The sequence below is a fragment of the Cebidichthys violaceus genome, unplaced genomic scaffold, assembly GCF_023349555.1.
Source record: "Cebidichthys violaceus isolate CVI_PGR_0920_01 unplaced genomic scaffold, fCebVio1.0.p SCAF_10, whole genome shotgun sequence".
Lineage (NCBI taxonomy): Eukaryota > Metazoa > Chordata > Actinopteri > Perciformes > Stichaeidae > Cebidichthys > Cebidichthys violaceus.
Window position 1 is genome coordinate 7094552 of NW_027176263.1, and position 17877 is coordinate 7112428.

Here is a 17877-nt window from a genome sequence, read left to right on the forward strand (position 1 = left end):
TGATGCTAACTTTTGGATATTTATATATAATATTAGTAGATTTTAGTATAATAATATGTAAAAAGGAAGGCAGACTGCCACGTGCATCGTTATCTATCTAAATATATAGATAAATATATACACACACAAATATACATACATATGTATTTGTGTTTCAGTGTCTGGTATCATCACAAATTAGTACACTACAGTACTTACTTATATATTCACTGAAATGTGAAAAGTCTGCCTGCTTTGCCCAGACAATGGTTTAAGTGTGAAAACCACACATTAAACAACAATGTGGGCTTAATGATGGAGGTCAGTATATGAGCTAAACAACAGGATATTGCTTCACATACTATATTGATTTTGCATCATTTCAAAGAAATTTTCCACAGATGACAGGACTGATGTTCTTCCTCCTTTAATGAATCATTTAAGAGGAAAAATTCAAGATACTATTTGGCTGAAGTATGTCCTGACTAAATGCACTGCCTTTAACTGTGCCTGTTACTTTAATTTCTATTGTATGCATGATGTTACTCTTGTTCTTCTTGTCCTTGCTGTTTGCATTTCACCAGCTCCCAGGAGAATGTTGAACCCGGGGTCTTATAAACAAGTAATTTCCTGTATGTGTCCAGGCAGTTGTCTGGTCCACTTGTGTGAATGTAAATAACCAGATACTAACGACTTTCAACAGCTTAACACTTGCAGAAAAAAGACTAAACATGATATGTGCCATACATTTATAAACATCCCAACATGCATAGATTTTCAGCAGCAATGTTTGACTCTAATCAATATTACAAGAAAAATAAATAAGTCTTGGTTACAGCTAAAACTCAATAATATACATTTAAGTTAAAACATGAATAGCTTACCATATCATGCTGTGGCACACATTACCATGTACACATTACATGTATGTAAAAAGACACAGTTTGGAATCACAAAGCTTTCAGAGAGTGTAACTCTGATAAGGCACTTGTTTACAGAATACATCTCTAACTGTTAACACTGAGTCTTTGGTCAGTTTCTACAGCTTCTGGGGTTGGGCCTTCACTGCTGTGTACTGAGTCCAGCTCCAGTCCTGATCCTGGAGAGAGCACAAACACGTTAATACTGGACTACCAAACACAACCTTCTCCATCTACCATCTACTTGACAGGGTCTGTTTACATGCATGAACACACACTGCCTCACTCCTGTATACCATACCATGACACTGTGCTCCATCTCCTGGGTGGCGTCTTGCAGCAGAGATGTTAGTTGACTCAGATAACGCTGATTATCATCCAGCAACTGATTAACAGTTTCACTGCAAAAGACAAAAGAGTGTTTGAATGTTTTTTTTCCGGGGATTACCACCTCTGACCCAATAAATGTCAGAATTGTTCACATTCAAATACATATACTACCAGTGTGCCAGAAAAGAGATCTACCATGTCTCAACACATAGTATGTCAAATGCAGTGTGCTAAAAATACCAGGATGTCCCTCTGCATCCGGATATACGAGCAGGATGGTGAAAGTTCAAAGTGCACTGTTATGACAAAGTAGTATGTCCCAAATGAATGCAACAGTATGTACTTTGTAAGGGCAGCTGAAGTATGTACTTAAATAAAAAAGAAAAAGTATGCAAGCTGGAATGCAGTGTTTATCTTTCAGAGTCTTTTGGGGCTCGAGTTTTTTTTTAAACGCACAATTGTTGAAACTGACACTCAGAGAAAACAGAACCTCAGCTCAAGTTTCAACAACTCTAAAAGCATGTTCTGCTTTGCACGTAATTTGCAATTAAATGTGGCAACTTTTGCAAGACACTGCTCACAGTTTACTACTTAAGACGCAGGAATCTGACATGAAGTCATCTGTTGGGCATTTCAAAACACAGAGGTAGGGGTAGATATTGATGTGGGTGTTGTCCAGGGCTGAATACCCGACTCAAGGCGCTAGCCAGGGAAGCTACTGCCTGTGATGTTGATGAGGTGCTGGGGCCAGACTCAGCCTAAGTACTTTTCTTTCCTTTTCCTCTGTTTTTCATTTTGTTTACTGTAGTCAATCGAGTACACAACTGTAATATATATTGTATGTGCTGAGCATGCTGTACTGATTTGTAGTGAAGAAAAATAAGAAGGTTTTGTTTCAAAATGGCTCTGCAACAGTCTGGCGACCTGTCTTGTGTGTATCTTGTCAGCTGGGATCGGCTCCAGCCCCTCAGGGGTTAAAGATAATGGACGGATGGATGTTTCAAAATGTATTTGTGTTTCTGCACATGTATCTCTGCAGAATTCTCTTTATACAGATCACTATTATTGAGACAAAGCAGAGTGTAGTTGGTTGGACAAAATCTTTTAACATGAATAAAGTATGTGCCATTTGGTGTGTAAATTTGATTTTGAAAAGTGTTTCTGTAGTTTTGAATGCAGTGCTTTATTTTGCAGGATGTATGAAGTGTTTTGCGCTTTGGGTTTGTGTTTTTGATAATTGTGTTAAGTGTTTTGACAAACTGAGCCCTGTTTTCAAGAATGTGTGTTAGCAATTGACAATAAAAAAAACGTATTGCCCATAAGTCATTTGAACAGAGGGGAATATGAGTCCTGTTTCTTCCTCAAGCTACCGGACTTTGAGGAGCATGGGGTGACCCCTTGTGGCAGCTTTGTGAATTGAATCAAACCCAGCAGCTGGTTTCAAAAGATCATTAAACTTAAAGTACTGCTCAGTGTAGATTTAAACTCATCTTCTAAAAAACAGCTACATGATGTTTTGGAGTGGCTATTCCTGTAACAGTGTTTTTCAGATACAACTGTGAGATATACTTGTGACTTACCCGTCAGTGGGTTGTTGCATTAGTGACTGTGATGGAGTATTGTTCTGGGCCTAAACACACAAACACACTCTGGATTAGCTGCAGTTTAATTTGACATATTAGCTGAGCATATTTTCCAGCGTGCCATTCCTTATTTACTCACACAGGCAATCTTGAGGAGGTACCAGAACTCTTTCTGTCTCTTCATTTGCATCTGCATCACTGCAGTCTCTGCAGTTTTTATGTTCTCCACCGCCCTCTCCAACTTAGGGAACAAATCCACGATGCGCTGCTTACACACGAGAATTGTACTACAGGACAAAAAAAGAGAAAGATGAGGGGAAACCACAAAAGACACACGGGGAACTGTTAAACACTATGTCAGATGAACTGAACTGTGCCTGGTGGTTTATGTGTGTGGTTTGTTAGTTTAAACTACTGGATGTATTACCTCAGGTGAGTGTACAAGTCTTTCAGCACTCTGTCCTGGTTCTGAACTGTTTGGAGTATCATCTTCACCATGTCCGAGCTGTCACTGTAGCCATGTGTAGGGTCAGGACCTGTAACACACACTTCTATGATCATCCATGTTCTATCATCTGACAGAGGCATGTAAACAAATACTACACAACATCTTGCTATTCACAACGGCCACGCGGAGGAATTCATCAAACAGAGGTGACCATCGTGAATTTATTTATTTGTTATACAGCTGAATTGTATCCATAGCATAATCAGATTCCACTGTAAGTGGCTATGAACAACAAAAAGCAGGAGCCCCTATAATTATTGTCTATTATTTTTAATGTGTAATGATTTGTACTTACTTTTGCATTTAGCTTTCAGTTGCTTGTAGAGTTCAATAGCTTTTACCTCACTGGGAAAAAAAAGCAAAGAGTGCGTTCACTTTGCATACGAGTTATTTTCAAATGATACATTCACATTTTCTCAAGCCTGTCTGAAAACAACAGTCAGATGTCCATGTGCACATTGAAACAGTTTTTTCTTGCTGTTATTCTGACTGAATGCTTCTTTCATAACATGCATCCAATCCAGTAAGTCAGAATGTGTCAACAGTCTGACTTAATAACATCTTTTTAAAGTTTGTTTGTCACCGAATTCTTTGTATTTTAAATATGGCCACCTAACCATTGTTTTGTAGCAGACTTGAATAATGTTATTTCAGGAAATGATTATAATGTAAATATAACAGAGATACTCACAGCTGTTCCATTACATCCCCCTGTCTCCTCGCAAATGGACTCCTCTGCAACTCCACAATCTCTGAATGCAGAGCCACTATCTCTTCATCCAGATACCCCACATCTGCAACCTACAGCAGATGACACCATTAGCATGCAGTGTTTTGAAATAACTGCAAGTGACTTTACGACTGCTAATAACAAACAACTGTCCTACCTTTGAGAACCCATCGGCCTTCTCTTCATTTTCCTGCCAGGTCTTCAACATTTTTTCCGAAGCTTCAGAAAAAAACACACAACAACCACAGATATTTCACCAAAGGCTTCATTAAAAGGACTTTAAATGATGTGTCCCAGCAGGAGATGAACATCCACTCACAGATGCCAATGTGTCTCTGCTTGGTGTACTGCTCAAGATCATTCTGGATGCTGGTCTTAAAAATAGCCAGTTTGGCTCGGAGCTGCTGTGACTGGGAGAACAGCAGGTTCTTGTACCGTGTTAAGTTGGTGTTGTAGCGCAGCAGGCTCAGCCTACACATACACAAACACAAGGTAGGCAGATGTTTCATTGTGTGGGTGCATGCATGCATGTGTGTGTGTGTGTGTTTGTGCACTTACATGGCAGCCCTCTGTCCCTGGTACAGACGAATGTAGTCCTCTTTCAGTCCGCAGATGTAGCTGACTGCTTCCCCCCACACCTTCCTCAGCGCAGACAGCGGGAGCTGCGTCTTAGTCTCCCTGACTGAGACAAAACACGGATCAGACAACACATTCAAAGAAGCTGCTATAACTTTCAAAGTATTTGGATCTTGCACGCAGACCAAAAAGTCATTGCAAACGGAGAAGAACCTGTAAAGATTTATACATCTGAAATGTTCACCTATAAAGTTGACACTGTCTGGCAGAGGTCTGGCCGTCAGCGGTCCAGAGTACTTGGTCAGGCTCTTATCGAACAGGAACACTATGGAGCTGTCCCAACCTCGCTGCAAGCAGAGAAGGAATATCACTGTGAATACTGAAGCGTGTTGGCGGATCAAGTCTATGCACTGATTCATACAGTCTGCTAACATATTGTCAAACTATTTTTCACAAAAATACATTATTTACCTTATATATTTTTACTCTACCAATGACACTTTGGGAGCTAAATGTTAACTTAACTGCATTGTTGAATTATGAAGGGAAAACAACTGAAAAAAAAATTCCCATTTACCAGTGTAATACAGACGTAATTTCTCAACAAAAACAATATTTCTAAAATCTGCTGCTTATGTACTTGTGGCTGGGACTGTTTGACATTCAATATTTGTGTTTATGTCTGTGTGTGTGTGTGTGTGTGTGTGTGTGTGTGTCACATACCAATCCCTCTGGCAGACAGTGTGCGGGCGGTCTGCGTGGGTCGAGGGAGATTCCCGTCTCCAGCAGCAGCTCTTGACTCAGCGGGGAGAGGTGTGTCTGAGTGTGTGTCTCCAGTCGAAGCTGCAGGGAGTGTAAGCTCTCCTCAGCACCCAAAACCAAAGAGTGCAGCTGGGCCGACGTCATGTCCAACACATGAATCACCTGGCCAAAAAAACAAAGCCGGGCCGGTTTGCTTCACGTGCTGTCCTCAAGTGATATATAAAAAACCATAAATGCAATCAATGAAGTCTTAATAAAAGGCAAGGTTTATACTATTAACCTTCAAGCTTAGAATATTCTGCAGAGCTGTGTAGCAATATGGCTTGTTTGTGTCAGGATCCAGTCCTCCACCACGCGTTGCAGCGTCCCACAGTAACAACATCTGCAGAAGGGACTCGACTGGTTCCAGCAGTGGCCTGAGAACACACACACACACACACACACACACACACACACATAGGTTAGATGCAAGTTAGAATGAGGGCCGCTTGACTGGTTGGTTTGAAAAAGCCTCTTTTCTTTGTCTCTACCTGCTGACATTGTTGGGATAAGGGAGATGTGTAGAGAATCGGACTTCTCCGTTCATGTCCTCTATTGCCATGATGTCTTTGGGACCTTTGTTCTTGACTTTACTTGTCCTACAAAAGAAGGCAAAAGCGCAAAAAGAGGGAACTGAAAACAAAGCCGACAGATTAAAAACTAGACCCATAACATGTTCCAAACATTCCGAAAAAAATCTGCATACATGATTGTTGAAATGTTACATTCCCTAAATGTGTGTTTTAATGCCATGTGTACGACCAGATTCTTTCGAAAAGAGACGATTAATGCATTGCTGCAATGTGGACTCACCATTGTACCGGCTGCATGTGGTGTAAAAAGGGGCGAAAACCACAAGTGCATTCAAAGATCACTGTCCCAAAGCTCCAGTAGTCCACCGTTACAGTGTAGGGTTTACTCTCAAACAGCTCTGGAGCCTGGCACACATACAGATAGATTTATATAACAGGGCTTGATTGTTGACATCTTTTGAAAAAACAACAACATTGCTTGCTGATGCAACACTTACCAGATACTGGAGAGTTCCAACAAAAGATGTACAGAGACTGCCCTGATCTAGGTCTTTTGCATAACCCAGATCTATTATTTTATGGACCAACTGGAGGGAAACATAGTTTAAAAATGAGAGCAAGGCACAGAAAAACATATGATATATTAAATTGAAGATTACACAGGCTGCATGCATGTAAAAAAAGTAAATTAATTCACCTTCCCACCAATCTCCTGCAGAACTATGTTCTCTGGCTTTAGGTCTCTGTGAATTATCTTATTTTCATGGAGATATTGGATACCAGCACCTGTGTTTGTAAAACAAAAATTATTCCATATACACTTATGCATCAATATGTGATAACAATGACTTTTGTCAAAGTAAAAGCAGAGGGAAACTTTACCAATGTCACTGAGCAGCGAAAGGACTTCACTCTCCTTTAGTCCACAGCAGTTTTCTGGTTTATTCAAAACCTAAATAATGATGTATAGAGGTTAACAGTGCAATGTTTGGAAAGAAAACAAATTGTATGGGGGTTTGAATAAAATACCCACTTGGTACCTTGCGTAGGTCTCCTCTTGAGCAGTACTCCATGGCCAACAGGGGTAAGTCATTTAAAGCAATGGAGCTCAACTCCTCTGGAATTTCTCTGGCCTGAACAACGTTCACATGATTCAGCCTAGAACAGAGAGAAAGCCAAACATGCAGCGCTCGTTTGACAGGAAGAAGATGTACAGTTGAGTTTGTTCACAGGCTGCTTTTTGAACATAAGTGGAGGATTTACACTCACTTCTTCATGATCTGAATCTCTCTGCCCCAGCGTTCTTTGTTCTTGGAGTTCAGCTCCAGGCGACAAAGTTTCACCGCAATCTTCTCTCCCAACTCCTGCTCCAAACACAGACAGGGAATAAAAGCGAGCTAAAAACACACCTGGGTCTGGGGTTTATGTTGCATTCAGATGACAGAACTTACGAGGTGCTGGTACAGGTAGACGTGCCCAAAGCCTCCTGTCCCGAGTCTCTCCTTCATCTCCCAGGAGCCACACAGCTGGCTCTGTTTCAGTGCAGTCCGCTCCATAGTGTGCGGGGTCCCGGTGCCGCTGGGGAACGCAGACCTCAGCTACAAAGACGAAAAACACAAGATGTGTCACTGTCCAGAAACATTATGGACCACACTGTACATCTTCATCAAGGCTCCTGTTTTTAAAGCCATTTCATCACACATCTGCCTCTATGCATCTGCAGGGGAAGGTGTTACTGAACAGTTAAATGTTCTTTATTACTTATTATTCATTGATAATCATACTCTTATAGCTGCTTTTAGTGTTATTGTGTTACAGTGACCTATAGGGAAGCATAGAGACATACAGTAGCGTTAGCGTTGTTGTTATTGGACAGCCAATGTTACAATATTAGGATCAGGAAGTTAAATAACTCAAAGACAGGTTAACTAAGTTGATAAAATAATCTACTAAAGACAACATCTCACTCTACAAACATCACAAACTCACCAGGAGGTCAGAGTCGACAGATCACTGTTAGCTTACTTTGGATGTGAGAACATTGTTGCTTCAAAGTTAGCTAACCGTGTGGTTTACGGCTCGTTTTTGTTATTTAGTGTTTAAGCAAGTATGTTGAGCCGGCGAAAAAATACAATTACTTTACAGTCCATCAAACACGGCTTAAAAGTTCAAGTTTATCTTGTGTTTTGTTGTAGTTTTTAGTAAAAAGCTGCGCAAAGTGAAAGTGTATACTGACAGACAGACGATATTTCTGCGCATGCGTGTCTGGTTTAAGAGCATCGGACAGGACGGGCACGAGGCTTTCTGTTTCCTAAAACGTCTCTTCCTTTGTTCGTGGACTTCCCATCACATCCACACCCAAACTAGCTGCCAACGTGTAAACTGATGCATTTAAAATCAACAGAGTTAAGCCAATTCGTTTATTTTTTACCTTGAACGCAACCGTGTCCATCATAAACTGCTAAGAATGGATCTTAATTGGTCTTAATTTGTCCACTAGATGGTGCCATATGCTCATCTTCAGCCATGAGCTGATGGTCATTACAGTAAAGTAATAGTTAGTCCTTTTATTTAAAAGAGACCCCTTGCACACACAAAGAAACACTAAAACAACTCTAAAACAAAAGCACAGTGTCTATTTAAAACCAATTTTACAAGCTCAATTCAAACATGCGGTATAGTTAAATGTCCTATGACCTTGTATCGTAATTCGAGTTTTGCGTGTTATTGTATTTATGATCAGAAAGCAGAGGAAATGAGGCCGTTTTTTCCAGTACATTGTCATAGATAATTAACGTACAATGTAACTTCTTTCTCTTGGTTAAGGAGGAACATCCCACCTTATTACTTATCTCTGTGATCACAGTCAGAGGGCTTTAACCCTCCTGTTATGTTGTGGGTCAAATTGACCCGTTTTGAAGTTTGAAAATCTAGAAAAAATATTTTTTGGATGAAACTTCTTCTGCTTGCCAAGTAAAGGTGGAGTGGAGGTATGCATGTATAATATAACTTAATCAAGTGCAAAAATAGTAGTTTGAAAAATGGTCTTCCAGAAGAAAAACATGACTTGTTTCTACACAAAGATCCCAAATGGATCTTCTGTTTGCTAGTCAGGTTTTCCACGTTTAAAAAAAAAAATGAATCTGTTTTCCAGTCAGATCACCAAATATTGCTGAGCTTTCATAGTTGCATGAACAAATCTGCATTTCAAGTCCAACTAAACACAGAATAAATAATGTTTTGTTTTTTTAAATAAACAATATCAATCATTTATATATTTAGATTTTCTGTTAGGTGGTTTCCAGAGGTTTGAAAAGATCATCATTTCTCAAGCTCTTACACAAGAAATTAGCTCACAGACTGTGAAACATTTTAGATTAGTTAGGGTATGTGACAATATCGGTGATTAAGGGCTGACGCAAACACTGCTATTGATAACAATAGCACATAATTCTCTGTAACTGTCTGTACTTTTGTTGTGTTTGTTCCATTTTGTGGGAAACAGAGTTTGTGAAGCATACCCGATTTAAGTCAGTTATCCAATTAAAGATTGAATGACAATGTTGTTCAACCATGAATTAAACTGATCTTATTAGATATTCATTTTATTTGATATTGCCTTTATTTGATATTGCCTCACTTTCTCTAATTTTTACAAGTTGCACAAAAGTCAAATCTGTTTGTTGTCTCTAGTTTATTAAGATGTGCAGGTGAATTCATATATTCATATCCAGCTAAATACATTGTGAAAATGAAACAAGTAAAACTATGCATGCACAACAGCTCCAATAGTAGCTTCTCAGAACTGTTTAGCCTCACAATTTTCCAGTTCTATTTAACGGAATTCAACTATTTGTTGGTGCTGTGGAAAGAGGAAGCAGACAGGTATCTGAATGGAGAAGCTGAAAACACATGTGATTAAGAGTGTGAGTGTCAGATGATGAAAGCATGAATAGTTTGGTCGATGAAACTCAATGGTTGTCTGCCTGTTTACCAGGTGTTTGTCCAATTTTACACAGGAGTAAGAGGAGTATTAAAATGGCCTGCAGGGTTTGGGTCAGAGATGTTTGGCACTTGTTTCAAGTTAAAATGGTATTCAGAAAAAAAGAACATAATAAGACGTGACTTCACTTGTTGGAGTTTAAAACAATTCTCTGACAGAAAATGAGGAAACCGCATTTTGATCAAGATACTAGGCAGTTCTTTGAAGTCAAAATATAAATTATGACTCTGTTTCTGAGAATTTCTATTTCTAGGGTGTCAGTGTGTTTATAATGTGCAAACCCCCACTATCTATATAGAAATAATATCCTATGTTACTGTGCAGCATGCAACCCTAATGTTATGAGGGAAATAACGCAGCGGCAATCCTACTTTAATGGCTTTAAACTTGAATTCTATTGGACTTGTTATATAAAGGGCTATTGTGAACCGTATAAAACAGGACAAATCATCTATTCACAGGTAACTCATGCTTGACACCTGTAACACCTGATGCAGTATCACCAACACCTCTCACACCTCTGGTGCAACTGTAGTTTGAACAAAATCTAGAAGAGATGGATTAGAGCAAGTTGAGGAGGATAGCATGAACTCAACGAGGTGAGTATTGAGCCTTTTGCAGCCTGGAGCGTGACTGGTGTCCAGACTGGGCGGGGGGAGGCAGAAGACTCAAAATGAAACATTCCAGGTTGCAGCTGGCCTCAAGCACAATTATCCTGGATTTTCCTGGGTTGCTTAATTTCTGTGTAACACAGTTCTTTTTTTGGTAAAACACCTGTGTGAAGCTTAAAGTACCCATTTATCAGTGAAGGCTATTTGGGTCAATAAATGAATGTTTGTTTGTTATTCAGTTGTTCCAGGCCTGCTGACTTCATGCATGTTGTACATGTTCATCTCATGGTACACAAGGCCCTGCACAAAAGTGTCATATCCGCTTATTGTCACCATCAAAGAAGAGGAAATGTGAGCAACACCTGCGTCAGAGTATTTGATGAGGAAACATTTAAAGTAATGGGGGGTTTTAGTCTAGAAATCCCCATGCACAATCCATAACAATGCCCATTCTTTTAGAGGAAGCTGTGGTACAATATTAGTATAAGACGTGCAAAGAATGAAAGACAGCCACTCTGTCATCCAAACCAGATTCAAGAAGGTGGCTGTGTGTAATATGTGTAGTATGTGTCATTTCTGGTTGTGATGTGCTTCAGTACATGTTACTTTGTTTGTTTATGCTGAAAACAGTGTATGCCATTTTTATGGAGACCGGAAATGCACCACGACAAAATTAAGGAAATTAACATCTACTTAATAAATGATGAATGATGATGAATCCCTAAGCTTGATTGTGATGTTTGCAAATTGACTACTTTGGTGGTACTTCCTCCATAAATGCAACAGAGGAAATATCTCAACCCATTTATCTTAATATTTGTTGGAATCAACCTTCCAAGTCTAAATAAATCAGTCTGAATTATCTGAAATTGATGCAAAAGACATCAAGAAGGGTTTCCTTTACTATAATGATGCAGCCATACAAAATGGCACATCAATTTAGTCACTAAGTGTTTTAATGGGGCATTTGACCAAGCAAATACATAATACATATGTAATGTTGCCATATAGTGTGGTGAAATGTAATCTAATCTTATAAAATGTTATCTAATTCCACAGCTTAAGATCAAGGATCAAGGAATTTAATCAAGACCACTTGAGTTGACTTTGGATAAGGCATCATGTTATGCCTTTAACAAAGTAGTACTTTTTCTCATGCATATGTTGTAGTTTCTATTTTGGAGAATTCAATTTAGTTAATTGGTATGAAACTCAATCCTGTCATACCTTTAAGCAGGATGTGCTCTTCTGCACCCACAGCTGCAGAAGTTGTCATTGCACACATGACCAATTTTGGAAATATTATTTTGAAAAGTCTCACTGTGGTTTAAGAGGGAATGAGGGGGTGATCAGTGTGTGTCACAGGAAATGACAACTTCTTTTGGTCAAGACTTTGCTGATCAGCAATTGAGCCCCAGTGATGTTTTCATATTGTCTCCTAAACCACTCCCACTGGCCCAATTGTTTTTAAATGGGAGGTAACACGGGGAGGATCAGTACTGCAGCACCAGAGCAACCAACAGCGTGAGTCTGGGTCAGCGACGACACAGGTGTATATCAGAGGATACAAAGAGGAGATCACCTCAGCTAGAAAAAATAACAAAGAACTTCATCAGGATTTGCAAGTCTGGAGAGAAAGGTAAGCTGTAACCACTGTAACATTCAGCAAAATATAAGAAGTTCTGTTACTTTATTGTCTTATTTTATTTGTTTTATTTGTATAGCCCAATATCATAAATCACAAATTGTATTTACAATGGCACTATATAGTGAAGATGAAAGTGTTTGTTGACAGAAATCATGCAAAGTTAAGTTTAACCGTACAACCATTTTGTCATCAACATGATATTGTGTCTTAGAAATATCTAGAAATTTTATGTTTGAACTGTACAAATTGCAAAACTACTGTGATGTAATGGTGTGCACATGCATAGAGTAATCAACTAACATGAACTGATATTGCACTGTACAGTGTTTACAGTACAGAGCGCACACATCTGTTGCTCTCACGTTAAAAACTCTCCAGCACCGTTTTTCCTCTGAGAGAAAGACAGCACAGGTCCGTTCAGTAGTCACACTTGTTTCCGTCCTGTCATGTGCATTTAAATTACCTCCATATAAGGGCACAGGAGCTTTGAATCTAGTCTTCCAGTTTACTTTGGTTCCATTTTTGTAATTTTGTTTCTTTTTTTCTGTCCATCTCCAGACAAAAATACCCCTAATAAGGAGAAGTGAAACCAGAAGTGAAGATGAACCTGTTAGTCATTATTGCCATCTTTGCAGCATTCAGCGTTGATGCGGTAAGCAATAATAAAAGGAAGTAACTTTAAGTTTAATAGACATATTGAGGAATGCAGGGCGTTTTATAGAAATGTCTCAATCGAGTTTGTCTGTGCTTCTTTCAGACTTTTTCACGAAGATGGTCTAGAAATAGTTTGTTACCTAAACCTCGTCGCACTAACAGGGGTAAGCCAACTGTCAGGACAACACTTACTATTCTGCATTTGCTGCATCTGGTGAGAGACATTAAATGTCTATTTTTGCAATGTGATCCTCAGAGATGTGTCAGTCTGGGGATGGGAGCAGTTACAGGGGATTTGTTTCTGAGTCGGTATACGGAGGAAGATGTCTCAACTGGAACAGGTTTAACATCCCCTCAGGAGCTTCAAATGGACTTGGCGACCAAAATTACTGCAGGTATACTTTAAGTCACCAATCTGGGGCCTAGACATGTTTTGGAGAGGTATCATGTGTTTAATATTGTTTCACTTGAATGCCAGGAATCCTGACCAGAGTTTGATGCCGTGGTGTCATGTCCGAAGAGGAAGGAGGATCGTGAGAGAATTCTGCAACATTCCCAGATGTAAGGTTTGATTGGGGATTTTAAAATCATTGAGGTATTGTATGTTTGATTTGGATCTTTCCAATAATGTCTGTTTACTGATCCCATACAGGTTCTACACCAACAACAAAACCTCCACTGGCGGTGGATACAGGTAAGATGTGTTGTTTAAATACACTATTTCCTCAATGCCATCTTGTAATTCTTTCATCATCGCTCACTGACTCGTCCTGTGTGTCCCTGCAGAGCTGACATGTGGTGAGAGGTCTGAGCAGAGGATGCACAAAATTGTGGGTGGTTCTTTCACACCCATAGAGTCGAACCCGTGGGTCGCCGCTCTCTTTCATCAGCGCAGCGGTTTCCTCTGTGGTGGCTCTCTTATCGCACCATGCTGGGTTCTCACAGCTGCACACTGCTTCTCTGATGGGTGAGAAAAAACACACACTCAGAAAACACAATGTACTCTTGTTTCTCAATGCAATATGACTTATATATGTAGATATGTAGGCCTTTGTAGTATGTTTACACAGTTGTGTTTGTTTTTTGTTCAGTGAGGAGACAAACATCAAGCATCTGTCTGTATACCTGGGGAAGACTGCCATCAATGACACTGATGCTGACAGGGAGCAGAGCTTCACTGTGGAAAAACTGATCATCCACCAACATTACAATGATTTCAACTATAACAATGACATAGGTGCGCAGACTTGTACTGTGTGTGTGTGTGTGTGTGTGTGTGTGTGTGTGTGTGTGTGTGTGTGTGTGTATGTGTGTGTTTGTGTGTGTGTGAGAAAGATAAAGAGCTGTACAGGTGCTTTGTGTGCAGGATTCATAGTTGTGTTTGTCTTTGCATTTCAGCACTGTTGAAGATAAAAAGCAGAAATGGAGGATGTGCGGTGAGGTCAGCGTCTGCACGGACAGTGTGCCTTCCTCCATCTCACACTCAGCTTCCTGCAGGATTTCAGTGCAGCATCGCAGGATTCGGGAATGAGAGATTTAGTATGTACTGCAGAACCTCTAACCCACAGATTCATGACCTGATCTCTGAGCCATTTCACTGATTCTTATTGACACTGTGTTGTCTGCAGTGGCGCTGCGTTACTCGCAGTTACTGAAGCAGGCCGAGGTGAAGCTGCTCTCGCAGACTGACTGCACAAGTCAATCGGACTATGGAGATCGCATCACTGAGAACATGCTCTGTGCTGCGAGCCCTGACTGGAGCACTGATGCCTGCCAGGTGAGCAAAGTGTATGAATGAATGTCTTCAGCCTTGCTTCGATTGTCAGCGCAAAAACAGAAGAGCTTAAAGAACAGAACTTATGCAACATGTTATACGTTTCAGCAGCATTAAAGGAGATTTGAGGAGCACTCTGTCCTCTTCCTAAGGTTACACACTCATTTGTCCACAATATTGTTGCCTCAAATCACAGGTCATTGTTTTGTTTATAGACAGTCAGTATCAATATGAGAATTTATAACACCAAACCTTGTGATTGGATCTCTTCATGCTGTGAGCCTGACTGACTGTTGCATCCTCCTCTCACAGGGAGACTCTGGTGGTCCGCTGGTGTGTGAAGCGGCAGGTCGGATGTTTCTGTTCGGGGTGGTGAGCTGGGGCGAGGGCTGTGCCAGGAGGAATAAACCAGGGGTTTACACACGAGTTGCCAACTACAACAAGTGGATCGCAGCCAAAACTGGGCTCTCCAAATACACCAAAGGATTCATGTATCCCACAAAATGAAGCAATGGCAGAAAGTTGGGCATTTTATTTCTTAAAAGTTAAAATTTGGCAGCAGTTTTGTAGCTGATGGGCATTGCTGTTTTGCACATTGACAATTTAATGTAACCCGTTCAAAGTGAAAGGTTTTTTGAAACATATTTTACTGTATATAGTGTATAATGCTTTTTTATATGGACTTTTCATACAAAGTGTAGGACTTTTTAAAAAGCTATTTGAAAAGAAGTGTATTTATCTAATTTAATGTAATAACCATTTCCTCTTGTAGAAGGCTGGCCCTGCTTTTGTGCATTTGTTTTATAATAAATTAAATATTTATATTACATATTCATCATGTTCATGAATCTCCAAGGCCCAAATGTGTCTCTCTCTCTCTTTTGCATGATGAGCACACTCTTCAACACATGCACACATGTTCCTGTGTTGACACTGTATGCCTAACGAAGAGTAGAGAGCATCTGCTAGAGGACTTAAATGTGTGTCTAACAAGTGAATACTGTATCTTATGAAATGAACTGAAGAAACGTAGAGATACAAAATAGCTGAGTTGGTACTCAGACAGTTTGTGTGTACTCTTTCAGTTCAGTTTGTCCTTAGTGAAAGAGTCCATAAGTCAAACAGTGGAGGGCACTGTTCGGTAAAAAATTACATTTGGGCAGCTCATCAAACTGTTAGTATAAGTATGTTAGCATAAACAACAATGGCATCCAGACTGAGTCAGTATCTTCATAAGTGAAGACACTTGAAGGTTAAATCCACACTTTTTAGAGACAGTGAATAGTGGGATGCAAATGATTGAAAATACATATGACACATAAGAAAGCTGGAGAAAGTCAGAAAGTCTGACTTGACTTCCAGATTACATTTGCTTTTTATGGAAAGTGCACAGGAAGTACTGCAAATAATGAATATTGTTTATAACCTTCACAGTAAAGCTCCTCACACAAAATGATGTTGGTGGAGTCAAACCTTAGGAATCATTTTGATCTCCTGTTTCTTATGTTGAGGTTGTAATCGACTGATAGAAACTCAGAGTTCAGGCCATAAATAAACAACATTTTTCATCAATACACCAGAGATGCCTTTTTTTAATACAACGATATGCTTAGGATTACAAATAGGTGCACGAAAAAGCAAAAATTAAGCATGATTGGGATAAAAACAGAGTGACAAAAGAAGATTGATGGATTAAAGATAAGATTTAATATGGTTAATGATCAAGAACATGCTGATGTTTTCCAACAATTACCCTGTTCACCATCGTAGTTTAACACAAAACACAAAGCACAACTGAGGCTCATAATAATGTCATTAATGATTCAGGTACTTAGTCATGAACCACAGTATTGGACAACTTTACCTGATGATGGTGCTATAGATGAAAAGTCAGGGGATCACCAAAGCTATTACAATTCATCGTGAGGGGAACATAAATGTGTGTATTCAAATTTCATGATAACCAATCAAATAGTTGTTAAAAACATTTCACTCAAAGCCACAAATGTCAACCTCCTAGTGGCAATAGAAGAAGAGTCAGGGGATCAGCAAAGTCACAAGGTTGTATCCTCTGGGGACCATGACCAACAGACTGACTGCTGACATTGACATATGCTATAGCCACACAACTAGATTAGCTAAAAATCCATACATTTTGTCAGGATAATTGATGTCTTACTGTATTGTCACAATATAACAAATTACAAAAGATAGTGAGCACTGACTTTGGGTGTACAAACACCGGCTGGACATAGTTTCTGTCCCAGAATCAACTGTAATGAAGGCAAAGTATGTCACTACACTTTTACTCTTCTTATTGTAGGAGAAACTATTGTTTATATCCACATGTAGCATGGTACAAATCAGAGTAGTTCTGCTAAACATGGTTCTGAGGAGAAGGCAAAGCTTCACCTCTCGTCAGACAACTTATGATTCCTAGGAAAGTCTCAGTGTGGAGCAGCGAGTGTTTAAATGCTCACTTGTCCACTGACTCAGACCCCATACCTCCATCACCCACACCCTTACCAAAAAAAGCAACATGTCACAGGAACGCTGAGCACCACTGCTCCAATCATGACAAACAATCGATCAATGCAAGTACATATACAATGGCAACACAAAGAGATGAATGATGAATTGTGGTGTAATAATTTTAGCACACTCTATTGCGCTGAACAACCACAATCCAACTGGTCATCGCGTCATTATTGAAAGCATACTTCAAAACCTCTCTAAGCAACTTGCTGCAATGCTTTTTATCAAAGTCTGTTTGGACAAGTCCACATATACAGATAGTTCACAGCAGTGCTACTGGAGCCAATCACAGTTCGTCCTATTCCTTCTCAATTACTCACCGTAAGCAGTTTACTTTACTGCTTCTCTACTCTGCCTCCACCCATATATGGATTTGAGATGCTGCGAGTATGAGTCTTACTCCTCTTTAAGGATAATTCCTGAGGAAGAGGAGAGGAGAGGAGAGGAAAGGAAAGGAGAAAATGGATGAGAGGAGAGGAGAGGAGACAAGAAGAAAGCGGAGTACCAGGGTGTATTCTAACCAGGTGAACCAGAGTGTCCAGTCCCTCTGGTTTGGATTGTAGCCACTTGTCTACACCCACATTAGGGACACACACACACACACACTCAGGAGGGTCAGTTGATCTTTGGTCTCTGGGTTTCAGAGGTATAAATACCACTGTTTTTGTAGCGGGGATCTCCAGTTTCCCCAA

General features: G+C 39.8%; 2 protein-coding genes across 3 annotated transcripts; one reads left to right on the plus strand and one right to left on the minus strand.

Annotated features, from left to right (window-relative positions):
- Positions 1-390: 390 nt before the first annotated feature.
- On the minus strand, positions 391-8195 carry LOC137881445 (inhibitor of nuclear factor kappa-B kinase subunit alpha-like). 2 transcript variants are annotated; one of them, XM_068723402.1, is made up of 22 exons: positions 7950-8195; positions 7412-7558; positions 7230-7324; positions 7001-7118; positions 6843-6912; positions 6658-6746; positions 6458-6547; positions 6241-6365; positions 5919-6026; positions 5669-5804; positions 5350-5550; positions 4871-4973; positions 4609-4732; positions 4370-4521; positions 4208-4269; positions 4012-4121; positions 3616-3665; positions 3240-3348; positions 2952-3099; positions 2810-2859; positions 1201-1300; positions 391-1078 (listed from the first exon to the last, which is right to left on the minus strand). In XM_068723402.1, the coding sequence occupies exons 2-22, from the start codon at positions 7514-7516 to the stop codon at positions 1019-1021; spliced, it is 2205 nt and encodes a 734-aa protein (XP_068579503.1). In that variant the 5' UTR covers positions 7517-7558; positions 7950-8195; the 3' UTR covers positions 391-1018. The 2 variants fall into 2 exon arrangements, with proteins under 2 accessions (XP_068579503.1, XP_068579509.1); XM_068723408.1 differs by lacking the exons at positions 7412-7558; positions 7950-8195 and having other exon boundaries at positions 6994-7118; positions 7230-7315.
- Positions 8196-12070: 3875 nt separating this feature from the next.
- On the plus strand, positions 12071-15477 carry plaua (plasminogen activator, urokinase a). The gene is made up of 11 exons (XM_068717705.1): positions 12071-12213; positions 12781-12874; positions 12980-13040; positions 13133-13271; positions 13355-13437; positions 13529-13570; positions 13663-13843; positions 13968-14113; positions 14275-14415; positions 14505-14653; positions 14963-15477. Exons 2-11 carry the CDS (start codon positions 12824-12826, stop codon positions 15155-15157), a joined length of 1188 nt encoding a protein of 395 aa, XP_068573806.1. The 5' UTR covers positions 12071-12213; positions 12781-12823; the 3' UTR covers positions 15158-15477.
- The last annotated feature ends 2400 nt before the right edge of the window (positions 15478-17877 follow it).